Raw genomic sequence first — 24,612 nt, 5'->3', positions numbered from 1 at the left:
TGTCGCTCATCTTTTCTATTTGTTGTTGCTCTCCCTGGTGCTGTCTCTTTCCTCCAAATCCCTGTAGGAATATTGAGATGGAAACAAAAGCCCATTGTGGAGGAAATGAGCCTTCATGCAGAGGACCCAGTGCCTTTGAAGCAAGATAGAGACCCATGTTTGGAATTGAGCTTCTGGAAGCCCAAAGAAGCTCATGACAGCAGGAAGAGCTGAACGAGAGTGGTATGGCTAGAAGCCAATTTCTGTGTGTCCAGCGTGGCACTGCAGCTGAAGCTGAATTGATGTTCAGGGTTCTCGGAGTTAATGTTCAAGAGCTTGAGACCTGTTCAGCTGGTCCCCAGGGTCAGCTTGCGAGTTAGCCGAAGCACCCAGAAGGACTTTCCTCCCTTGTGGCTTTCAGCAAGCCAAAATATGCCCACATTTCCTCTGATTGCCAGCAGCGAGTTAATTTCAGGATTAGCACTATCACATGGCACATATGTCATGCCGCTCAGGACTGACGGAGTGGCTGAAGTGGCGGAGGTCGGGAGCAGCCTTTCCCCCTTCCTTAGCGTAAGGAACACAGGTCCTGGTTGCAGATGAGAAGCAAGCTGACAGCCCGTCTCTAGACCGATGGATGCTTGAACGCAGTGACCAAATTCACGTGTGCCGCTTGAGGTGTGTTCCAGCACCTGCTGCAAGGCAGTTTCAAATGCACTGGTGCCTGTGTGAGAAGCAGAAGGGTGCTTTTAAATGAGCTTCTGTCTCATTCCTAATCTGATGGCTGGACAGGGAAGGGTTTTTTTGTTTTGTTTTAATTATGTTCCAGCTATCTTGTGCTTTACAAAGCACATATTTCAGCCTGTTTCTTTTTTATCCATAAGAGTTAGGACAATTTATTCCTATAAGGTAGCAACAATACCACAAATGCCTCTAACCTTAAAACGCTGTTGACCGCTTGACAACGGGGTTTTTGATGGTCCCTCCCTAGCTGAAATGCATTCAGACTCCATCACTGCAAGTTTTGTTCACTCTGTCCATTTTCTTTTCTGCCCTTTTGACTGTCGACCTTTTGTTTCATTTCTTTCTGGCCTCTGTTCTGTTCTTTTCCCCGCCACAGTTATCAGTTGGCTTTCCCCTATTCGTGCCTGCCTCCTCCCTCCCCTGTCTCTCACAACCTGTTTGGAATAGGGGATGGGTTTGTTACATTTTCCAAAGTAGAACCACTAATGCCGTGGCTCAGCGGTAGAGCATCTGCTTGGCATGGAGAAGGTCTCAGGTTCAATCCCTGGCACCTCTAGTAGGGGGAGGGGCCGTGGCTCAGTGGTAGAGCATCTGCATGGCCCGCAGAAGGTCCCAGGTTCAATCCCCGGCATCTCCAGTAAGGACCAGGTAGTAGAACCTCTGCCTGACACCCTGGAGAGCCGCTGCCAGTCTGAGTAGACAATACTGACTTTGATGGACCAAGGGTCTGATCCAGTATAAGGCAGCTTCATGTGTTCATGCCCTTCTGGGCACACATTTAGCCAGAACACCATATGGCATCCTCTTCCAGTCACATCTCAGGAAAGCGTGAGGCCCTGCTAAGGCTGAGCCAGAGTGCAAATTCAGCCAAGAGGTCACAGTAGAGCCAAAGTTTCCAAACTGTGAGTCAGACAGAGAGATGTTGGGGTTAGAGAGTACAGGTCTGGGGATACCCATGTCCAAATCCCTGCTTGCTATGTAGCTTGCTGGATGTCCTTGAGCCAGTCACCTTCTTTCAGTCTAACCTACCTCAATGGGCAGTTGGGAGGATGATATAGAGGAGGGCAGAGACGTGTATGTCGCTCTCAGCTCCTAGAAACGAAGGTGAGGTCAAAACGTTGTGGATAAAGAGTCCCAGCCAGTTGCTAAGAGAGGCCCCAACAGGGAGGAAAAGGGGACTGCGCATGAAATAAAACACTGAAGAAGAACCAGGGCCAAAGTGCAAAAATAAATTATGATCTTTTAAACCAGGTCGTCCATACTTTAATGCACCTACAACCTCATATAAATAGTTTGCAAGTCTTGAACTGGTTTATTTAAGCGGTTGGTTGGATCCAGTTAGCTTTCTGGCGCCCTCTTCCCCAGTTCTCTTCTTTATCAAAGCCCCCTTCTCAAGTGGCTTTTGTCCATGCGGGCCCCATGATCCCCAAGAGGTCAGAGGAGGTCTGTGTCCCCCCCCCCCCCCCGTTCCCTTGAGGAGGTCAGAGCGGTTACCCCTCGCTCCCTTTTTCACCTCTGGAAAAATTGGTTGGATCCAACCTCGTCTTTTTTTCATTTTCTTCTAAATAATAACAATGATCCTTTGTGCTGCTGAGACCAAATTTGGAGAAGGCTTAAACACACATCACCTTGCACCTCTAACAGTGTCTGAGTTTGGGAACTTCACCCAAAGAGCAAAATTAGGCCTGTTTTGGATGCCGTCATGGCGGGGCAGGAGAAGAAGAAGAGTTGGTTTTTATACGCCGACTTTCTCTACCACTTAAGGGAGAATCAAACCGGCTTACAATCACCTTCCCTTCCCCTCCCCACAACTGACACCCTGTGAGGTAGGTGTCTGCTGATTCCTTCTTACTGATGGGGCCTGAGATTAGAGGGATCAGACCTGAGGGTGTGCTCAGCCTGAGGCCTTGGGGAGGAGCTGTGGCTCAATTTGTAGAGCATCTGCTTGGCATGCAGGAGGTCCCAGGTTCAATCCCCGGCATCTCCAGTTAAAGGGACTAGGCAGGTAGGTGATGGGAAAGACCCCTGCCTGAGACCCTGGAGAGCCGCTGCCGATCTGAGTAGACAATACTGACTTTGATGGACCGAGGGTCCAATTCAGTATAAGGCAGGTTCATGTGTTCATACACTGCAGTGTAGCACAAGCAAAAACAGGATGTGATATTATCACTGCATAGGTGAGCACCAAAACCATCCAACAAACCCCACAATCTTATCAGCTGTTAGGGGAGGGGCCGTAGCTCAGTGGTAGAGCATCTGTTTGGCATGCAGAAGGTCCCAGGTTCAATCCCCGGCATCTCCAGTTAAAGGGACCAGGCAGGTAGGTCATGTGAAAGACCCCTGCCTGAGACCCTGGAGAGCCGTTGCCGGCCTGAGTAGACAATAATGACTGATGGACCGAGGGTCTGACTCAGTATGCGGCAGCTTCATGTGTTCAATGAATGTGGTCCTTTGGGATATTCTCCTGCTCCAGCTGCATAGCAATGAATGGGAACCATGCGAGAACAGGTTTCTCCCATTCATACCCATGGGGCCCACATAAGGAAGCCTGTTGAATGGTGCCTGTTTTCTAACCTACTCACTCCATTGCATGTGCCTTTATGCCTCAGGCTAGCTTGGGCCTGGCAAGCTGTTCACTTGGAAAGAGTGGTTACTTCTTTTCAGCCGGTTTTACAAGCATGATTCCCAAAGAGCTGCTAAGAAACAAACTCCTGTCAATTTGTCAGTGGAGGTGATCTTTTGCTTGAGAAATAAAATTTGTATTTTGGCTTTGAGGCTGCTCTGTGTGTGTATGAGTTTCTTAGGCTTGGGGGTACTTTACTAAATAAACAGCTAATAACTAAGTAACGACATAGAGTCACTGGAAAAGACAATAACGCTAGGGGAAATTGAAGGGAGTGGGAAAAGAGGAAGACCCAACATGAGAGGGATGGATTCAGTCCAGAAAGCCACGGCCCTCCGTTTGCAAGACCTGAGCAAGGCTGCTAATAGGGTTGCCAACCTCCAGGTACTAGCTGGAGATCTCCCTCTATTACAACTGATCTCCAGCTGATAAGAGATCAGTTCACCTGGAGAAAATGGCCGCTTTGGCAATTGGGCTCTATGGCATTGAAGCCCCTCCCCAAACCCTGCCCTCCTCAGGCTCCCCCCCCCCCGAAAATGTCCAGGTATTTCTCAACCCAGAACTGGCAACCCTAGTCGCTAGCGAGAGGACATTTTGGAGATCATTAATTCATAGGGTTGCAAGAAGAAGAGTTGGTTTTTATATGCTGACTTTCTCTACCACTTAAGGGAGTCTCAAACCGGCTTACAATCACCTTCCCTTCCCCACAACAGACACCCTGTGAGGTAGGCTAGGCTGAGAGAGCTCAGAGAGAACTGTGACTACCCCAAGGTCACCCAGCTGGCTTCATGTGTTGGAGAGGGGAAATCAATCCGGTTCACCAGATTAGCGTCCGCCGCTCATTTGGAGGAGTGGGGAATCAAGCCCCGTTCTCCAGATCAGACTCCACTGCTCCAAACCACCACACCACATTGGACCCTTGTAGAATAGAAAAGAATAGAATCATGGAAGGGACCACGAGGGTCATCTAGTCCAACCCCCTGCACAACGCAGGAATTTCACAATGACCTCCCCCCCCTACACACCCCCAGTGACCCCCTACTCCATGCCCAGAAGATGGCCAAGGTGCCCTCCCTCCCATGAACTGCCTAAGGTCATAGAATCAGCACTGCTGACAGATGGCCAAGTCCTTGACGGCCCTTTTTATTTTTTAAATGATTTTCTTCTTTTTTTCTTTATTAATATCATTAAATAAGAGGAAAGTATAACATTAAAATAATGACTTATAAGGATTAGAAAATATTAATACGAAGGAGACACCAGATATTTGTATGGAGGGAGGAAGTTGGTGGGGAAGTCAATTATAATTAATTATATTTAATACTGAAGACATACACCTAATAATTCTTAAATTTTTTATCGATTCAAAGATTGCTGTATAGGATGTATTGCCAAATGAGTTGTATAGTAATTATTGAAAAATAATAATAATAATAATAATAATAATATATATATATAGAGAGAGAGAGAGAGAGAGAGAGAGAGAGAGAGAGAGAGAGAGAGAGAGAGAGAGAGAGGACTTTACGGTCCTTAACAGGCGCACATGTAAGGTTACCAACTTCCAGGTAATTTCTTAGAATAAATCCTCAGTGAAGGAAAAAAGCCACAGTAACGGAACCCTTCATTGAGGGTTTATTCTAAATATATATATATATCAGTACGCTCTATTTTTTTGCTAAACCTCCAGGTAATAGCAGAAGATCTCCTGCTATTACAACTGAAAAAAAAGGAAAAAAAACAGCCGGCCGTTGACTATGGCACCGAAGTCCTTCCCCTCCCCAAACCCCGCCCTCCTCAGGCTCCGCCCCCAAAACCTCCTCCCCATGACGAAGAGAGAGCTGGCAACCCTAAGCACGTGGAACGATGCCGCGGAGAGGTCGGGCAGGGTCACTTTTTTAAGGTGGGCGGAGGGTCGAAGGGGTATCTTTTTGGTCTTTCTAATTTTGTCACTATGAATGTATTAATAAGTATACACAGATACTCTTTTGTATTTTCCTTTGTTAATTTTTTATATATATCATTTTTATTGTGTTTGTTTGTTTTGTGTTTTATGTTCTAAAAATAAATGAAAATTTATAATAAAAAAAAGGGGGGGGAAAGAGAAAAAAAAACTGCCGGCCATTGGACTCTATGGCACCGAAGTCCCTCCCCTCCCCAAACCCCGCCCTCCTCAGGCTCCGCCCCCAAAAACCCCCCCACCCCCCATGACGAAGAGAGAGCTGGCATCCCGACGCACGTGGAGCGATGCCGCGGAGAGGTCGGGAAGGGTCCGCTCCAACGGGGCAGCCCAAGCCTCTCCGCGCGCCCTGGGCGCAAAGGCGCCGGCGAGGGACCCGGGCGGCGTGCTCCTCCGCCCTCTCCGGCCCGCCCCGCCGCCCCGCCTCCGCTCCCCGCCCCCGGCGGAGGTCAGGAACGGGAAGAGGAAGCGGCGCCGTTGCCCGCTGCGGACGGGTCCGCCCGCGAGCCGTATGGAGCCGCCTGCGGGGGACCCCCTACTGCGCCGCCCGCTCGTGGGCAGCAGGGAGGAGGAGGCGGCGGTGGAGGGTGAGCGGCCGGCGATGCCCCCTTCTCTTTTAATTTTCTTTTTTTTTTAATTTCTTTTTATACACGTTTCAAACATATATTTCTTTTTCTACATCCCTTGTTCGCATAACGCCTTCTTTTTCTGATTCCCTCCCGTCCCCCTCCCCAGCCCCACTCCTCCTCCTCCTAGTTTTTAGTCTCTTAACCCCAGCCACGGGCGCAAAGCCTGGATCTCCCACCGAATGGCTTGTCTTCCTTCCATTGCTATCCGCTCTGAATAGGTCTTCCATCGACGCGTGGTTTCCCTGCTCATGTCTCCCCATGAAGTCTTCTGACTTCATCATCTATTTTTTTAATTGTTTTTTCACATATTCGATACAATCGACTAACGTTGCCTTTCAATCTTTTCTAATTCTCAATTAAAACTAACATATATATATAACAGTTCTTCCCCTACTTTAACTTCCCCCCTTCCTTCTTCTATCTCTGACTTATCTTCGTAATCCTCTTAGCAATTATTTTCTAATTCTTTATAAAAAAAATTTTTTTTATAAAACCTTCTAGTTATTAAAAAAGAAAAAGAGTAGAAACAAGAAAATTAACTTAGTTTAAGTTATAATCATTATCTTTTTAATTTACTAACTCAGTCAATTTTGCCATTTCTGCTAGTTCAAATGTTTTATGAATCCAATCAGTTTTGTCCGGTATTTCAGTCATTTTCCATTTAGCTGCATAGACTATTCTCGCAGCTGTGCTGGCATAGAGCAAAAAGGTCCGTTGTGTTATAATATAGTCCAGTACAATACTTTACAACATCATCTCTGAAGTTTTAGGGATATTTTGTTGTAGAAATTCTGACTTCATCATCTCCACGATATCCGACTGTATCAATTCAAACAGAGAGTTGGGCCCGATTTCCATAGTCCGTTTGCTTTTATCCTTCCCACCCAGAGCTATTGCTGCTTTTTGGTTCTTGTGGGTTATCCAGGCTGTGTCACCAGCAGCTGTGGCAGGCATCTTCAGAGGAAGATGAAGATGGCAGGCATCTTCAGAGACCCTGTCCTTCAGTGTGACTCCTCTGAAGATGCCTGCCACAGCTGCTGGCCAAACGTCAATACCAAGACCAGGGTTACACAGCCCGGATAACCCACAAGAACCAATGAACTCTGACCGTGAAAGCCTTCGACAATACTGTTACTGCTTTGCTTGCTAATAACGTAGCCTTGAATGTGGCCTGGTCCCTCTTGTTTACCCCCGAGCTCCCTGCCCCCTTCTCCTCTTATCCCGTTCGCTCTCCAGTGTGAACTGTGCGTATGGGAGACGGGAGTCAGGGATTTCGCCCGACCCTGCGTTGAGGTGGGGCGTGAGATTTTCACCTCCCTGTAACAGTGGCCCTTGGGCTTGCCGCTCTCTAGATGCACGTTTCCCCCATCCAAAACCTCAGAACTTTGCACGGGGGCTTATTGTTGAGTTTTGAGAACTGGGATGGGGAAAATGTGCATCTAAAGAGCAGCAAATCCAAGGCAAAACCTCCCGTGCATAAATGGCCAGTGACTGTCTTAATCAAACCTCGGATTCCTTCCTTCCTTCCCCTTTACCGGTATTAACTGTGTGTGTGTGAATGAGTGAGTGAGAGAAGTGCCAGCAAGTCGCTTCCGACTCATGGCAACCCTATGAATAAAAGTCCTCCAAAATGTCCTATCTTTGACAGCCTCGCTCAGATCTTGCAAACTGATGGCCATGGCTTCCTTCATTGAGTCAACCCATCTCTTGTTGGGTCTTCCCCTTTTCCTGCTGCCCTCAACTTTTCCTAGCATGACTGTCTTCTCCAGTGACTCTTGCCTTCTCATAATGTGACCAAAATACGATAGCTTCAGTTTAGTCGTTTTAGCTTCCAGGGTCAGTTCAGGCTTGGTTTGATTTATAACCCACTGATTTGTAACCCTGTATTAACTAGTCCAGCATAATTGCTCAACGAGCTCTGTGTTTTTCCGAATTAGATTTGGATTTTACACAATTGCTATCTAGCTTTACAACGCAGGTTAGCCGCTAGATTCCTGTTTGTTTTCCCCAATGCTGTTTGTATGGGTGTGGAAGCTGTACATTGAAGAAAGCTGATAGGAAGAAAGTAGTATAGTTCAAAACTGTTATAGTAAATGAACATGCTAATCAAATTATAAGATATACACGATGTAAGGTAGAATAGTTCAAAACTGCTATAGTATATGAACAAGTTAAGCAAGCTATATGATGTATATGATGTAAAGTGAAATTAACTCCCCGAAGGAGTAAAACCTGTGTGAATGTAATTGTATGTATTTTTGTTTTTTGTTTTGTTTTGGAAAATAAAAAAAAATATTTTTAAAAAAGGAAGAAAGATTCCTTTGAAATGTGGTGTTGGAGGAGGGGGCTATGGATACTGTGGACCGCCAAAAAACCCCAAAAACAAATCAGTGGGTATATAGATCAAATCAAGCCTGAGCTGACCCTAGCAGCTAAAATGACTAAACCGAGGCTGTCGAACACATAATTATGAGAAGACACGAGTCACTGGAAAAGGCAGTCATGCCAGGAAAAGTTGAGGGCAGCAGGAAAAGAGGAAGACCCAACAAGAGATGGACTGACTCAATAAAGGAAGCCACAGACCTCAATATGCAAGATCTGAGCGAGGCTGTCAAAGACAGGACGTTTTGGAGGACTTTCATTCATAGGGTCGCCATGAGTCAGAAGTGACTTGACGGCACTTAACACACACACAATACTGTTTAACTGTACAGTTGAACATAGTCCACTGAAATTAGTTCTGGAGAGTGGAAAGTGCATCTGTTTGCAAAAGGTTTTTAGTAGGGTTGCCAGGTTTGGGTTGGGAAAATACCTGGAGATTTTGAGGGTGGAGCCTGAGGAAGGCGGGGCTTGGGGAGGGGAGGGACTTCAACGGGGTCCAACTTCCAAAGTGGCCATTTTTTCCAGGGGAGCTGATCTCTGTCACCTGGAGACCAGCTGTAACAGCAGGAGATCTCCAGCCACCACCTGGAGGTTGACAACCCTAGGTGTTTAAGGCTATTGCCACTTTCTTTAAGATTCAGCCTGGCTCTCGGAAATTATGTTGGGAAAGTTTTCTTTCTCTCTCTCTTTGTGCTGTAGTTGAACAGTGATAGAAAAAGTTTACACTGCTTAAATTGAATTCTACTCAAATTGGGTTTAATTGGGGCTGTGAGCATCTTTCACACCACAGCTACTAAATTAGCGTAGTTAAAAATATAATGGGGAGAGGTGTTGGATCTCTTTTTGTGTGTTTCGGTTTGAAATATTGCTAAGCTGCTTAGGGGGATTCGGTGGTTGTTCTAAGCATGCAGTGTACGTGTTTTTATTACTTAATGCTGTATTCCAAATGGCCCATACTGTTTCTTACATTTGAGCGGTGCAAACTCTCTTTGCTTACAGTTCTGAGGACCCATTTTAGCATAAGTCTTGTTTGCCAACTAAAAGCTGCCTTGGATGTAATGTAGAAGATCTCTGATTAGGATTTCCTGTGGGGTTTTAGTTCAAAACTGCCAAGGGATGTGTTTGTGTGAATCCAGTTTCCTTACTCCACTGTTGTTTCTATATAGATCGTTTGCTGCTTCCCCATAAAACATGCTGGCAGTGGATTGGAATCAAATCAACATATGTAAAAATCATTAAATACAGTCATCATGTTAGCTAGAAACCAGGCAAGTCAGAGCTCCTGTTGTTTGTGACCTGGCTTTGAAATTACTCTCCCACTGTACCTTGTTTCTTTTTTAATCTATTTATTTAGAAAAATAGTATGCCACCTCCCCAGGGAACCTGCCTGAGGTGGTTTACAAAACAAAACATTAAGAATGAAGATTAAAAGTTAATGATTAAAACTCAGTATTTCCCCCCTCCTGCTTCCAAACCTATATGGAAGCTTACCTAAGTAAAGGGAAACCAGCAATTTTGTTAAAAACGTTAACCAGTATTTCTTGAGTCAAACTTAACTAATCATGAAAATTTGTTATTTTGGGGAAACTAGAGATTTAATTGGGATAATAGCATTTCAATCAATCAAGTTTTATTTCGATACAATATCAGCTCTGAATGAAAAACAAAGTTAGATTAAAATAATAAAATATGATATAATAAATTCTTGTAGGTTATCCAGGTTGTGTGACCGTGGTCTTGGTATTTTCTTTCCTGACGTTTCGCCAGCAGCTGTGGCGAAACGTCAGGAAAGAAAATACCAAGACCACAGTCACACAGCCCGGATAACCTACAAGAACTGATGAACTCTGACCGTGAAAGCCTTCGACGATATTATATAATAAAAGTTGATGATTCTGGAAGGGATGATTTGAAGAGGAGGAGGAAAGATCTTCTATGGGGAAAGGTTTTCAGTTAGCTGTTTACGAATCCCACTAGACTGGAGGCAAAATTTGGCTACTTGAATGGTTATCTCCCGAGAGGAGTCTGCTAAAAGAAGGGGGATAATAGCATTTGATTATGATCAACAAAAACAGAACAAACAGTATTCATATTTACTCGAAAAGGAGGTGACCCTGAATGTTAGATGATCCCCCTTTCTCCAAAAAGCTTATACACCCCTTCCAACATTGTGCTGGGTGTAACTTAACTTGTAGATGAGTGTAAGATGACTCATCTCTTTTTGCTGATAAAAAAACTAGCCTAGCATTGAGAGTAAATACTGTGTTTGGGTGCCTTTACAATGTGTGAAATTAGCCAGTTCGATGCAGCAGTGTTAAACTAGGACAGGGGAGGCCTCGGTTCAAATCCTCACTTCTTTTAGAAAGAGCAGGTCAAAAATATGATTTCTTTGCATCATCTATAAGCAAGTCATGGCTGTCAATATCCTTGGAACTTCCCTGGATAATCGATTGACCCGCAAGCTGGTTTTGAGCCTTGTGTCTAAAGGCAGAAAGACTGGACTACCACACTGCAGGAGAACCAGCCCTCCTTCAAGTTAGCCAGAATTATTGTTATCCATCCTGCAGGCGACTTTGGCTGTTTATTGTTCTAACTTGACTGTGTCCGTGTCCGGTTCTGAAAACGTCTGCCTCCTTCTCCAGGTGAGCCTCTCCTAGTGGCTGAACTGAAGCCCGGGCAGCCCCAGCCGTTCTATTGGAAATCCACTTGTGAGACGTGGAGTGTGGCCTTCTCCCCCGACGGTGCTTGGTTCGCTTGGTCTCGGGGCCACTGTGTTGTCACGCTGCTCCCTTGGCCTTTGGAGGAATCTGAGCCGTGAGTATATCCAGGGGTGTTCCTTCGGCTATGCCCTAGCCTAGTGCGTTGAGAGCCATCCTTAGATCAAGACCTGACCTAAGGGGATCATGCCTGTGGCACTAGCAGAGCTTGGTGGCAGCTCATGCGCTTTGGATGCTTCACATTTCAGGCCTGGTCCCTGACAACCCCAGTTGCAGGCTCTCTGGCAGCAGGCTATGGCGAGAAGAGGCCACCAGGGTCAGGTGGTGGGTGTGTGGCGGCCATAAGTAAGCATAGCTTAGCCGGGACAATGCTGGGCTCCCTATGGCTGCACCCATAACACTAATCAGCTCAAAGTGAACTTCACATATGCAGAACTTTGGTTCTAGAGAATGATTCCTCTTTATCCTGGCAATCAGCCAGTGAAGTTGGTTATGGTTGTTCCCATTTTATGGATGGGGAACTGAGGCTGAAGATTGGCTGGCTTGCCTGTTCATTTAGAGGTTTGTGTTACCTCCAGAGGAGGGCAACAAAAATGGTGAGGGGTCTGGAGACTAAGTCCTATGAGGAAAGGTTGAAGGAGCTGGGTATGTTTAGCCTAAAGAGGAGAAGACTGAGAGGGGATATGACAACCATCTTCAAGTACTTGAAGGGCTGTCTTATAGAGGATGGTGCTGAGTTGTTTTCTGTTGCCCAAGAAGGCCGGACCAGAACCAATGGGTTGAAATTAAATCAAAAAGTTTCCGCCTAGACATTAGGAAGAATTTTCTAACAGTTACAGCGGTTCCTCAGTAGAACAGGCTTCCTCGGGAGGTGGTAAGCTCTCCTTCCCTGGAGGTTTTTAAGAAGAGGTTAGATGGCCATCTGTCAGCAATGCTCATTCTGTGACCTTAGGCAGATGATGAGACGGAGGGCATCTTGGCCATCTTCTGGTCACTAGGGGTGTGCGGGGGGGGGGAGGTAGTTGTGAATTTCCTGCATTGTGCAGGGGGGTGGACTAGATGACCCTGGTGGTCCCTTCCAACTTTATGATTCTATACTAGTATTTGGATGGGAGACCAAGGAATACCAGGGTTGCTGTGCAGAGGAAGGCACTGGCAAGCCACCTCTGTTAGTCTCTTGCCATGAAAACCCCAAAAAGGCGTTGCCATAAGTTGGCTGCTACTTGACGGCACTTTACACACACACACTCATTACTAGCACAGAGAGCCAGTGTTGTATAGTGGTTAAGAGCGGTGGGACTCTGATCTGCAGAACCAGGTTCAATTCCCCCACCCTTCCACATGAAGCTTGCTGGGTGACCTTGGGCCAGTCACAGTTCTCTCTGAACTTTCTCAGCCCACACAGAGGCAGGCAATGGCACACCACCTCCGAACATCTCTTGCCTTGAAAACCCTACAGGGTGGCCGTAAGTCGGCTACGGCTTGAGGGCACTTTACACACACACACAGTTCTAACACATGGCTTGTGATAGCTTGATCTGGGTTGTGCCAGTGGATCAGGGGAGAGGGTGTCATCTTGTCTTTAGACGGGAGAAGGAACTAGATGAGAAGCTATTGGATCCTTCCATATCCTTGACGTGCCTCCCCCTTCCCCTTTCTCTCCACAGGAGCTGCAAAGCCCGGGAGCGCAAGAGCCACTGTGCCAAAGGTGAAGCCAGGGGTCGAGGCGGGGCCAAGGAGAAGACATTGGAGTGTGGTCAGATTGTCTGGGGCCTGGCATTTAGCCCGTGGCTCCTTCCCGGCTCCAGAAAGCATGCTCCCTGCTTGGTTCTCGCTACGGGACTGAACGATGGGCAGATTAAAGTCTGGCAGGTGGAGACAGGTATTTATTTCATGGTTAGAGTTTTGGTAGGTAGAATTTATTGTGTAAGACCAAAGGCCATAGCAATATAACAAAAGCAACTGCCCAGGCAGTAATAAATATGATGCAATTTCGCAGGGCCTGTAAGACCGAGATTTTCCGCTGGCCTACAGTTGAAGACCGTGACAGTTTCCATCTTGCTGGCCTCCGTCCCTTCCTTTTTCCTTCCTGTTTCTATCCTGCTTTCTTAGTGTAGCATTGTTTAGATGTGATTTTTTTAAAATCCCTATTTTTATTTTTATTTTATTTATTTTAAAACATAAACAGACAATATCTTTCTTCATGGAGTTGCTTGTTTTTCCCTTTATTCCTTCCCCTTTGGTTAGCCCTACTATGTTGAAGGTTTCAAGGGAAACACTTGAATTTGTAACAGATGTTAGAGAATTTTAACTGTAAATTGCTATGTTTTAGCTGTGAAGATGTTGTGAGCCGCCCCGAGCCCGTCTTAGCCGGGGAGGGGAGGGATATTAACTGCATAAATAAATAACAATAAATAAATACACAGTAAGGTTAAAAAAAACAGTTTAAAAATTGTCAGGTCCAGGGCATAACATAGATTGCTTAAGAGCGAGAATTTAGCATGCATCTTCTTGGACGCAAATCCTATGTGAGTATACTTTTCCAAAGCGGTCATTACTCGCTAGTCCTATATGAGGAAGGTTGTTTATGCTCACACCTCCTCTTTATTGTATGATATGTAGACTGATGAAGTTTTTAAGCAGAGGCTAGATGGCCATCTGTCAGCAACGATGATTCTATGACCTTAGGCAGTTTATGAGAGGGAGGGCATCTTGGCCATCTTCTGGGCATGGAGTAGGGGTTCGCTGGGGGGGTGTGGGGAGAGGTAGTTGTGAAACTCCTGCATTGTGCAGGGGGTTGGACTAGATGACCCTGGCGGTCCCTTCCAACTCTATGATTCTATTATTCTATCCTTCGAAACAGCAGATATCCAGTTTTCCGTCTCTTCTATCAACATTACTGTGCATTCATCATATTATTACTCTGTTTGGACTGTGATATACCCCTTTACCTGCTCTAAGCAGAATTTGGACAATTTTGTCTTACTTTGAGCTTTTCTGCATTAGCTCCTGGATGTTAGTTAATGATGATATGCTTTCATGCAGTTACAATGAAATCATTATGTGTTTGAATGTTTGGGATTTTATTGTTTATCAGTAGCCTACTGTGCTGTTGTTGGGGTAACGTTTGGTATTTCAGCACTGCTTGTTTGTTTGTACTTGGCTCGTCTTCCTTGCCGGGCTTACCCCGCATCCTGCTGTTTGCAGGGCGTTTGTTGTTCAACCTCTCAGGGCACCTAGACGTCGTGAGGGACCTGAGCTTTGCTCCCAACGAGAGTGGCTCCATCCTTGTCTCCGCTTCCCGTGACAAGACCCTGCGTGTCTGGGACCTGAGCCGGAATGGTATGGCCTTGTGAGACGGGGCTGGTTTTGTTTTTTAAATGTTTCAGACTTTTAAAATGAGTCTTCAACATAAATTGAACCTCTTTGGCGGTGTGCGAATCCTAAAAAGGAGGCAATTGGCCTGTGATGAATTAAGAACAAAGAACATAAACATAAGAAAGGCCATGCTGGATCAGACCAAGGTCCATCAAGTCCAGCAGTCTGTTCACACAGTGGCCAAGCACTAATCTAGTGTTGGAAGTGAAGGACTTTGCGCTGTCTCTTATCCTCAGACTCCAGAGGGGGACAAGACTAGTGAGTCAGAGAGATCATGTCGTACTCCGGCAGGAGTGTAGCGTGCAGGCAGGAACCAGGCTGGAGGCTTGGCCTCTGGTTTCAACAACAGCAATGGGAGGGCTGCATTGACCCGAGCCTGACGCAGGCTTTTCTCTTCCCGGGGACCGGGCTAGATTAAGGTAATTAGCAGACAAAGGAGTAAGGGCACTTACCAGCACAACCTCCTTGTTAACCAGATCAGACTGCAGCTTGCACACCGGGGTTGACTGAGATAGCTTCAGTTGCTTGGAGCTTCTGTTTACTTCTCTCAGTCAGTGGCCTTCAACATGTGTTGAACCCACAACAACTCTGGCAAACTGCCTGGCCTTTTATCAGCCTAACAACTCCAGCTTCTTCCCCTCCTTCCTGATTAGGCTTAATTGTCTTCTTTCTCTCTCTCAAGGCCCACCTGGCATTTTGCCTTCTTTCCCTTAATTGAAGCCCTGATTCTCTGCTTTTCAGCCAGCTTGGGAGAACTTGCAGGCGAGGAGTCCTGCCCTTCTTGCTGCCGTTCTGTTTGCTGCCAGAAGGAGCAGCCCTCATCCCCTGTCATGGGTCTTGGTGGCTCTGATGTCTGTTCCTGCTGTTCCAGTGAGGTCCTTGGAGGAACAGGCCCAGGTTCCCACTCCTCCTCTTCCTCAGAGGAGGAGAGCAGCTCGGGTTGGCCAAGACAGTTAGAGGGGACAAGACACTGGGGCATCCTTTCTCTACTGCTCTGACCTATCCCTTTGATAAGTAGATTGCTACTCTTAGGGAAACTTCCTTCCTTCCTGTTTCTTCCCCACCTCCTCACACTGGCACTCTTCTCCATCTTGCCACCATGAGGGAAGGACTCATGTCCTGGATTTCCCTCCATCCTAGTTAGTTAGAATAGATAGGCAACTATACTTTACTCTATCCTATCCAGAAATGTATTTTCTACAATAAATGAAGTATATTAGTTAAATAAACAAAAGGCTCCTAGCAATTTTGTTCCTGGCACACACAGAGGTTTGGATGGGCTTCTCTGCGCACAACAGCCTTTGTGCACTCTGCTAATTTAACAGGGATTTGGGCATAACAAAGCCCTCAGAATCCAACATCTTCCTCTTTTCCTGCTGCCTTCAGCTTTTCCTAGCATGATTGTCTTTTCCAGTGACTCATGTCTTCTCATAATGTGGCCAAAGTACGATAGACTCAATTTAGTCATTTTTACTTCTAGGGTCAGTTCAGGCTTTATTTGATCGATAACCCAGTGATTTGTTTTTTTTTGGCCGTCCATGGTATCCGTAACCCTCTCCTCCAACACCACATTTCAAAGGAATCTACTTTCTTCCTATCAGCTTTCTTCATTGGCTTATTTATAGCACAACAAAATATGAGAGGTCTAGGCGTTTGATCCTTAACTGGCAGAACAAGCCGCAAACTTTCCCAAGTTAATGGCTCTTTAAAAGAAAATACAGCTCTTTTTATTAAGCAAGTACTTAACAGGTAAATACAGATGTTAATTGATCCGATTATCACAGGAATAAGAACATAAGAAAGGCCCTGCTGGATCAGACCAAGGCCCATCAAGTCCAGCAGTCTGTTCATACAGCGACCAACCAGGTGCCTCTAGGAAGCCCTCAAAAGAGACGACTGCAGCAGCATTATCCTACCTGTGTCCCACGGCACCCAATATAATAGGCATGCTCCTCTGATCCTGGAGGATCAGAATAAACACATGGTTTGGGGATAATGGGATGTGTCTTCCTGCACGATCAAAAAGCAAACCTATTTCAGAAGGCAAGCCTGTTCCAATGCTCTACTGATGTTTCTCGTTTTCCAGCAGGAAGGCAACTGCAGGTGCTGTCTGGCCATGTCCAGTGGGTTTACTGCTGCTGCATCTCCCCCGACGGTAACCTGTTGTGTTCGGCTGCTGGAGAGAAGTCGGTGAGCCTTGCTTCCAATGGGAAGGTGGTGGTGGAGGAGTAGCAGCAGCCGGCCTGGCAGTTAAACTCCGAGGGCTTTGGCTAGGTTGTAGAGGACAGACTTCTGCTTGCAGAAGGTCCCAAGTTCACTCCTTGGCATCGCCAAAAGACCACGGGTGGTAGGGGTGGTGTGAGGACGTTTCTGTACTGGAGGCTCTGGAGAGCCGCTTCCGGTCAATGGAGATGATGCTGAGCTAGCTAGACTAGTGCATATTGAGCTAGCTAGACTCTGGATATTGGGCAGCTTGTTAGGTTTCCCAAGCAGCAGGAAAGGCTGTGGCCGAGCACCGGCTTTGCATTCAGGAAGTCACGGGTTCGATCCCTGGCAACTCCCGTTAACAGGTTTTATTAAAGGACTTTTGCCTGCCTGGTGTACTCTCAGAGACAGCATGTTGTAGTGGTCAGGATCGATGGACTCTAATCTGGAGAACCAGGTTTGATTCCCCACTCCTCCACATGAGCGATGGACACTAATCTGGTGAACCAGGTTGGTTCTGCTCCTCCACATGAAGGCAACTGGGTGACCTTGTGCTAGTCACAGTTCTCTCCAAACTCTCTAAGCCTCACCTACCTCACAAGGTGTCAGTTGTGGGGAGAGGAAGAGAAGGCCATTGTAAGCCACTTTGAGACTCCTTAAAGGTAGAGAAAAGTGGGGTATAAAAACCAACTCTTCTTCTTCTTCATGTGCTGTTTCAACCTTTTAACTGTGTGTGTGTGTGTGTGTGTGTGTGTGTGCAAACTGCCGTCTTATGGTGCAGCCGACGTATGGCAACCCCATGGAGTTTTCAAGGCAAGAGACTGACAGAGGTGGTTTACCATTGCCTTCTTCTGCATAAGGGCTTTGGTATTCCTCGGCAGTCTCCCATCCAAGTACTAGCCAGGGATGACCCTGCTTAGCTTCTGAGATCTGACGAGATTGGGCTAGACTGAGCCATCCACATCAGGTCCTTTAAAAAAAAAAAACACCACCACATTCACAGGTTTGATTTCCTTCCTCTTTTTCCTTTGCAGGCCCTCCTGTGGAGTATGCACTCCTACAGCCTCCTGAGGAAGCTGGAAGGGCACCAGGGCTGCGTCGTATCATGCGAGTTCTCTCCAGACTCTGCGCTTCTTGCAACCGCCTCCTACGATGCCTCTGTGATCCTCTGGGACCCCTGCACAGGGGAGCAACTGAGATCCCTCTGGTAAGGGAGATGGCAGTCCTCTAGGCCCTGAAAGGTGAACACACATGAATGCATTAACACATGAATCTGCCTTATACTGAATCAGACCCTTGGTCCATCAAAGTCAGTATTGGTTCTTGTAGGTTATCTGGGCTGTGTGACCATGGTCTTGGTATTTTCTTTCCTGACGTTTCGCCAGCAGCTGTGGCAGGCATCTTCAGAGGAGTAACACTGAAGGACAGTAACACTGAAAGTCAGTATTGTCTACTCAGACTGGCAGCGGCTCTCCAGGGTCTCAGGCAGGGGTCTTTCACATCACCTACTTGCCCAGTCCCTTTAATTGGAGATGCTGAGGATTGAACCTGGGACCTTCTGCATGCCAAGCAGATGCTCTACCACTAAGCCACAGTCCCTCACCAAATTGAACACATAAAGCTGCCTTATACTGAATGAGACCCCTTGATCCATCAAAGTCAGTATCGTCTACTCAGACTGGCAGTGGCTCTCCAGGTTCTCAGGCAGAGGTCTTTCCCATCACCTACTTGCCTAGTCTCTTTAACTGGAGATGCCAGGGATTGAACCTGGGGCCTTCTGCATGCCAAGCAGAGGCTGTACCACTGAGCTACAGCCCTTCTCTTGAGGCAGTCCTTCCTTGCATTTGGGGTCCTGTTTTCCAGTTTTAACTTCAGGGCTGGGATTGGCTCTCCCGACTTGAACTTTAAAGCAGCTGCAGGTTGGCTCCGATTTTTTATTGGAACAACCGATTTCCCAGGCCTCAGCTGTGCTATTTAAACCCACAGCACAGGCATAATAGTACATTGGAACCGGAGCATCTCTCCATTACCTTATCCCCACACAGTTTCTTGAAAGAGGCGGGGAAGAGTGATCTGATCAGGAATCTCCCGTATCGCATGGCAACCGTTGCGCCTTACTTTAAGGAGAAAGCTTCACTTTGATGTCTCCCCTTAAAGGAGGTTTAAATGGCGTCAGCTGAACCCCACAGGTTTGTTAAGCAGGGTTGCAGCTCTATTACCTCTCTCAAAGATTTCAGCCAAGCAGCTGTCTTCATGGGACCAGGATCCCTGATGTTCAGCTCCATTTCCTCTTTTTTAGTTCCAGAAGTTAACCCCAAGTTAACTATTGGCCAGTGAGTTGAGAAGTCAAATCAAATCTATTAATATGGTCAACTGACCAATCACATTCCAACACATCAAAATTTCCAGATTAAATAGTTTTGCACTGCAGAATCACAGACTGCCCGTACAAATAAAGGTGTAAGATCAATAAAAACAACCCCTGGTTAAAATTATCTGCTTAAAATTGATAAAATTGTAAAATACTCTGGCAATCATTCTCTCATAAAGTTCTGCGTGTTTTAATAGCAGCAGCGCAGAACTTGGCAGTTTGGGGCGTAAGCTGAGGATCTTCTCCTAATAGCTTCTTTGCCAAAAGCTCAACTGACTCTTCAGGGAATTTACCATGCAAGGGGGGGGGGAATAAGCTTTGATCTGACTTCGTGATAGAATGGGCAACATATCAGTGCATGTTCGATGGTTTCAATGTCCCCTGTCCCACATGGACAAAACCTCTCTGATCTATCTGAAAAGTCGAAGATGCTTTGTTTGCTTTGTGCTTCACTCCTAACCCAGCCGTAGTTTGCTGATCTGTCACTAGGTGGAGCCTTCAGTTCATCTCAGAAAGGATGTCTTCTGAATGTCAGGCTACACTTCCCAAGTGAGTTAGGTCGGGGGTCAGTCACTGGATGTGCAGCCCCGCGGTGGGGCAAATAACACTCCCCAAGGCCATTTCAGCTCGGGGAAATGCTGGGGAAGGGGATGATGCCTCTGCGCCCCCTGCTCTGAGGTCCTTATCCCCTCTGGCACTTGGGGAAGTAAGTTTCCCACAGCTGTCATGTGGCTGCAGCGAAAGTGAGTGAGTCAAGATGGGAGAAGCCCAGTTTGACTCATGGAGAAATGTATTGTGTCCTTTGGGTCTTAGAAGAAAAGGGGCAATCGAAATGACCACGGGCTTACTTACGATGCCATGTTCTAAAGTCTTTTTCTCAAAAAGCAGTGCTTTAAGGGGGGAGACTGGGAAGAGGTTTCTAAAATCACAAATAGCAGATGGAGAAATCCTTCAGCCAGTATGGTGTAGTGGTTAAGAGCAGCGGGTTCTAATTTGGAGAACCAGGGAGAGGCCGTGGCTCAGTGGTAGAGCATCTGCTTGGCATGCAAAAGGTCCCAGGTTCAATCTCCAGCATCTCCATTTAAAGGGACTAGGCAAGTAGGTGATGTGAAAGACCCTTGCCGGAGACCCTGGAGAGCCACTGCCGGTCTGAGTAGATAATACTAACTTAGATGGACCAAGGGTCTGATTCAGTATAAGGCAGCTTCATGTGTTCATGTGATTCCCTACTCCTCCACTGGAACAGTGGACTCTAATCTGGTGAACTGGGTTGTTTTCCCCACTCCTCCACATGAAGTCTGCTGGGTGACCTTGAGCTAGTCCCAGTTCTCTCCGAACTCTCTCAGCCCCACCTACCTCGCAGGGTGTCTGTTGTGGGGAGAGGAAGGTAAGGAGATTGTAAGCCGGTTTGATTCTCCTTAGAAGGTAGAGAAAGTCGGCATATAAAAACCAGCTCTTCTTTTTCTTCTTCTTCCTCTCAACACAAATACCAAAAAAAATGGACTGGTTGGCTTCAGATTCAGGATGTGTGTGTGTGTGCATGTGTAAAGCGCTGTCAAGTTGCAGCTGACTTATGTTGATCCCATCAGGTTTTCAAGGCAAGAGATGAATAGAGGGGAAAAGGAAAGGACTTTGTCACACGACACGTAATTGAATGTGTGGAATTTGCTGTCCCAGAATGTTGTGGCTCCTGGCTTTTAAAGGGAACAAGACAAATTCATGGAGTGGCCCGTGACTGACTATTAGCCACAGTCACTAAATGGGACCTCTGTGCTCAGAGGCAGTACCCGAATTCTAGTTGCTGGAAGGCCCTCTAACACATGGAGCTGCCTTAGATGGAGTCAGACCATTGTCCTCTCCAAGTCGATATTGTCCACTCTGTAGTAGCAGCCATTCTGCAGTGTCTCAGGTGGAGATCTTTCACATGTCCTTCTGCCCGATCATTTTACTGGAGATGCCAGAGATTGAACCTGGGGCCTCCTGCATGCAAGGCAGTTGCTCTGCCACTGAGCCATAGCTCCCGCCACTCCTTGAACAGGAGATGAGTGTTATTTTCAGGCCCTGCCTTTGGGCTTCTCCGGAAATATGATGCCGGACTAGGTGGACCTTTGGACTGAGCCAGAGGGATGGTCCCTACGAGTCTGAAGAGACCCAACTTTTTTCCTTTCTTTCTCCACAGCCACATTCCATTGCAGTCCTCGTTGGACCACAGCAGTGACTACCACGCCAGCTCCTTGCGGTCCGTGTGCTTCTCCCCGGAAGGACTTTACCTTGCAACGGTGGCAGATGACAGGTGAGATCTTCGGAGGGTGAGCAAAGTGCTCATGCCGTCCAGTTCGCGAAGCCTTTCCCACTCTCAGGGCAGGTGCTTGGCGACTTAGTTGGAGAGCCAGTGTGGTGTAGTGGTTAAGAGCGGTGGTTTGGAACAGTGGAGTCTGATCTGGAGAACTGGGTTTGATTCCCCACTCCACATGAGTGGTGGAGGCTAATCTGTTGAACTGGATTTGTTTCCCCACTCCTCCACACGAAGCCAGCCGGGTGACCTTGGGCTAGTCACAGCTCTCTCAGCCCCACCCACCTCACAGGGTGTGGGGAGGGGAAGGGAAGGAGATTGTAAGCCGGTTTGAGTCTCCCTTAAGTGGTAGAGAAAGTCGGCATATAAAAACCAACTCTTCTTCTCCTCCCAAGACGCCATTGCTCCAGCTAAGGTGAAAGTCCTTTGCCTTAAAGCAGCACTTGTTCAGTTCTTAATCCTTGGGTGCTGGGGTGAGGCTGTGAGAAAGTGGCTTTCTTAACACTTGGTTGTACATGTGCAAGAGAATGGGACAATAGAATGGGACTGAATCACTGCAGGGGGTGGCTTCCAGTTCTGAATGTTCCTTTGTGCAACTCCAAAACTCTGCACAGAAAGAAAACTAGCACAGCAGGGAGAAAAGTTCTACCTCCTGCTCTTGCCTGCTGAGCTAGTTATCTGTTTGCAGGGGGTTCTGCACAGAGGGAAGCATTCTAAAATGGAATCTTCCGCCTGGAGTCTGAAGTGGTACAGTCCATTCTACCACCTCGTTCCTCTGCGTATGCGAATTAGGCAATAGGATTCTTTTGAGTTTCATTTCAGACATGAGATTGATTCAAAGCAGAAGCATTTCCTGACCCAAAATTATCCAACAAACTTCCATGGGTTGGCAGGTATTCCAGAGTCAAATGTTCTCTAGGGTGGTGGTGGGGAGAATGAGTACTGGGATGAGAATGATTTGAGAGTACTGGGTTTTAACGTTACCTCTTCCCTTGGACTCATTAACAACCACGATGCCTCAATTTCCCCATTGCAAAATGGAAATAGGAATTGACTACTTCCTTGTTGGAGCTGAGGCTAAATACAGATAATTTTGTTTGTTTTTTTTGCAAGTCAGCAGGACAGTTTTAGAACTCAAGCTTGGGTGGCTGAGCATTCTCTGAAGTTCATGTATTTTGCTAGCCATAGATTTTTAAAAATGGTTCTCCTGTATCCTCCCTTATCTTTTCTAGGCTGCTGAGGATCTGGGCCTTGGAGCTGGGGAGCCCAGTTTCCTTTGCCCCTGTGAAGAATGGACTTTGCTGCACTTACTTCCCACATGGCGGAATCATCGCTACGGGGTACGTTCTGGGCAAGCAGCCATGCTGCTTCTCCCACAGCACAAGGAAGTACATAGCCAGGCTTTACCCGTATGGCTGCTTGGTCATTAAAGCTGCTGGATTGGCTGGCCCCAAACTGGCTTACAAGTCTCAAAAGCAGAGGGGGGTGGGAAGACCTTAACTGCTGACTGCTAAACCTTTAAAGCACAGATGTCGAACTCTTTTGTTACAAGAGCTGGATCTGACATAAATGTCACTTGGTCGGGCTATGCCTCACCAGCCCAGATCAGGACTGGAGGGTGTGTTTGCCTCAGCTGACTCGCGGGCCGGATAAGAGCTTGCAAGGGTTCGGATCCAGCCCAGGGGCTTTATGTTTGACACCCCTGCTATAAAGAAACAGTGAGGGGCTTGGATGGGGCATCTGGTAGAAGAAGAGTTGGTTTTTATAGCTTGCTTTTCTCTACCTTTAAGGAGTCTCAAAGCGGCCTACCTTCCCTCTCCCCCCCCCCAACAAACACTTTGTGAGGTAGGTGGGGCTGAGAGAATTCGGAGAGAATTGTGACTAGCCCAAGGTCACCCAGCAGGCTTCATGTGGAGGAGCAAGGAATCAAACCTGGTTCTCCAGATTAGAGTTTGCCGCTCTTAACCTCCACACCACGCTGATACCTGGGCAAAAGTATTTCCTCTGGCCCTCTCCATAGTTCTGTCTGTGGAGTGTATAGATGCTTGGTTGCGATCACTACTAATCTGTTTGTGGAACAGTAAAAAAAATGCATGGGAGAGAAGGCAGCATAGTATAGCCCGATCTCATCAGATCTCGGATACCAAGCAGGATCAGCCGTGGCTAGTATTTGGATGGGAGACCACCAGGGAATACCAGGGTCGCTTTGCAGAGGAAGGCACTGGCAAACCACCTCTGTTAATCTCTTGCCTTGAAAACCCCACAAGGGGTCGCCATAAGGGGTGTGGAAAGGTGGTCCCTAATTTAGCACTAGCTCACTTTGCTTGGATAACTCCTCCTGTACCTCTCCATCTCTTCTCTCTCGCAGGACAAGAGACGGCCACGTCCAGTTTTGGACCGCCCCCCAGGCCCTCTCCTCCCTCAAGCACCTGTGTCGCAAATCCATCCGCTGCTTCCTCACAACTTACCAGGTCCTTGCGCTGCCCATCCCCAAGAAGGTGAAAGAGTTCCTCACCTACCGGACTTTGTGAAGCTTCTATTTCTGAGCCGTGGCGAGCTGCTGTGCTGTGCGCCAGCTTCCCTTTAGCCGGCAAGAGGCAGCTGCGGCCCAGAGGCTCTGTGCTCGGCGAGACCGAAGAGGACAAAGGTTTTTATTTTCCTAGCGTGGGGTTGAAGGATAAAAGAAGACAATGCTTGAAAAGAAGCTGTGGTAGCGGCGGTTACTATGGACCAGGTTGTTTTGGCAACGGGAGAAACAGCTGTCTTGCAGCATGTTTGTCTTGGGGCTTTCCCACCCGATGAGTAGGCCGGAAGTTAAGTCTACACGGATTTGGGGGGAAAAAAACACAAACATTTGAGGACTCTTCTTTGACTGCAGGTGGGGATTTCTGATGCAGACAGGTGTTGATCCACAGTGTGCAAAATGCCGTTTCTGTTTTGCTTCCTGCCCGTGGAGAAGGCTGGGTCTGAATAGGACCTTGCAGTAGAAATGAGGTGGAACCGGAGATTCTTCCTACTTGAAAACAAACGGAACGTCGTCAGCCTTCACAGAAATCCATCCCCCCCAGCCATGGGTGTTGGGCTGTGCAGCCTCTACCCCACCCAGAAATATTTTCATTGTCCCAAGGGCCTGGTATGTCATTATGAGGCAGCTTTCTCCTTTGGGGTTGGAGAGTGGAGGCTAAAATATGGGGCCAAGACTTCTGTCACAATCTAATTTTGTTTCAACAGGATACATTCAGCTGTGAACTCAAGATTTAAGTCAAGCTGTAGCCCTTTTCCCATAGAATGTGTAATGAAGCAAAAGCTTCAGCTTAAATACAACACTAGGGAG

At 47.1% G+C, this 24,612-nt stretch overlaps 2 protein-coding genes across 2 annotated transcripts in view; one reads left to right on the top strand and one right to left on the bottom strand.

Moving 5' to 3' along the window:
* Positions 1–24,612, bottom strand: part of CHCHD10 (coiled-coil-helix-coiled-coil-helix domain containing 10) — a 123,437-nt gene that overhangs the window by 55,060 nt on the left and 43,765 nt on the right. The window lies entirely within an intron of this gene.
* On the top strand, positions 5,551–23,813 carry WSB2 (WD repeat and SOCS box containing 2). The gene is made up of 9 exons (XM_056859060.1): positions 5,551–5,890; positions 10,957–11,128; positions 12,699–12,913; positions 14,239–14,373; positions 16,499–16,599; positions 17,649–17,821; positions 21,165–21,278; positions 22,511–22,618; positions 23,647–23,813. The coding sequence occupies exons 1-9, from the start codon at positions 5,551–5,553 to the stop codon at positions 23,807–23,809; spliced, it is 1,521 nt and encodes a 506-aa protein (XP_056715038.1). The 3' UTR covers positions 23,810–23,813.

This window comes from Euleptes europaea, chromosome 13 (assembly GCF_029931775.1).
Source record: "Euleptes europaea isolate rEulEur1 chromosome 13, rEulEur1.hap1, whole genome shotgun sequence".
Classification (NCBI taxonomy): Eukaryota; Metazoa; Chordata; class Lepidosauria; order Squamata; family Sphaerodactylidae; genus Euleptes; species Euleptes europaea.
This window is presented reverse-complemented; position numbering and strand designations above follow the sequence as displayed.

What these genes read in the sequence shown, in the direction of transcription:
- WSB2 (XM_056859060.1), top strand. Translation starts at nt 5,551, where the DNA reads ATGACGAAGAGAGAGCTGGCATCCCGACGCACGTGGAGCGATGCCGCG. An exon ending in AGTCTGGCAGGTGGAGACAG is followed by an intron (nt 12,914 to 14,238) that starts GTATTTATTTCA and finishes TGCTGTTTGCAG; the next exon opens with GGCGTTTGTTGTTCAACCTC. An exon ending in GCAACGGTGGCAGATGACAG is followed by an intron (nt 21,279 to 22,510) that starts GTGAGATCTTCG and finishes TATCTTTTCTAG; the next exon opens with GCTGCTGAGGATCTGGGCCT.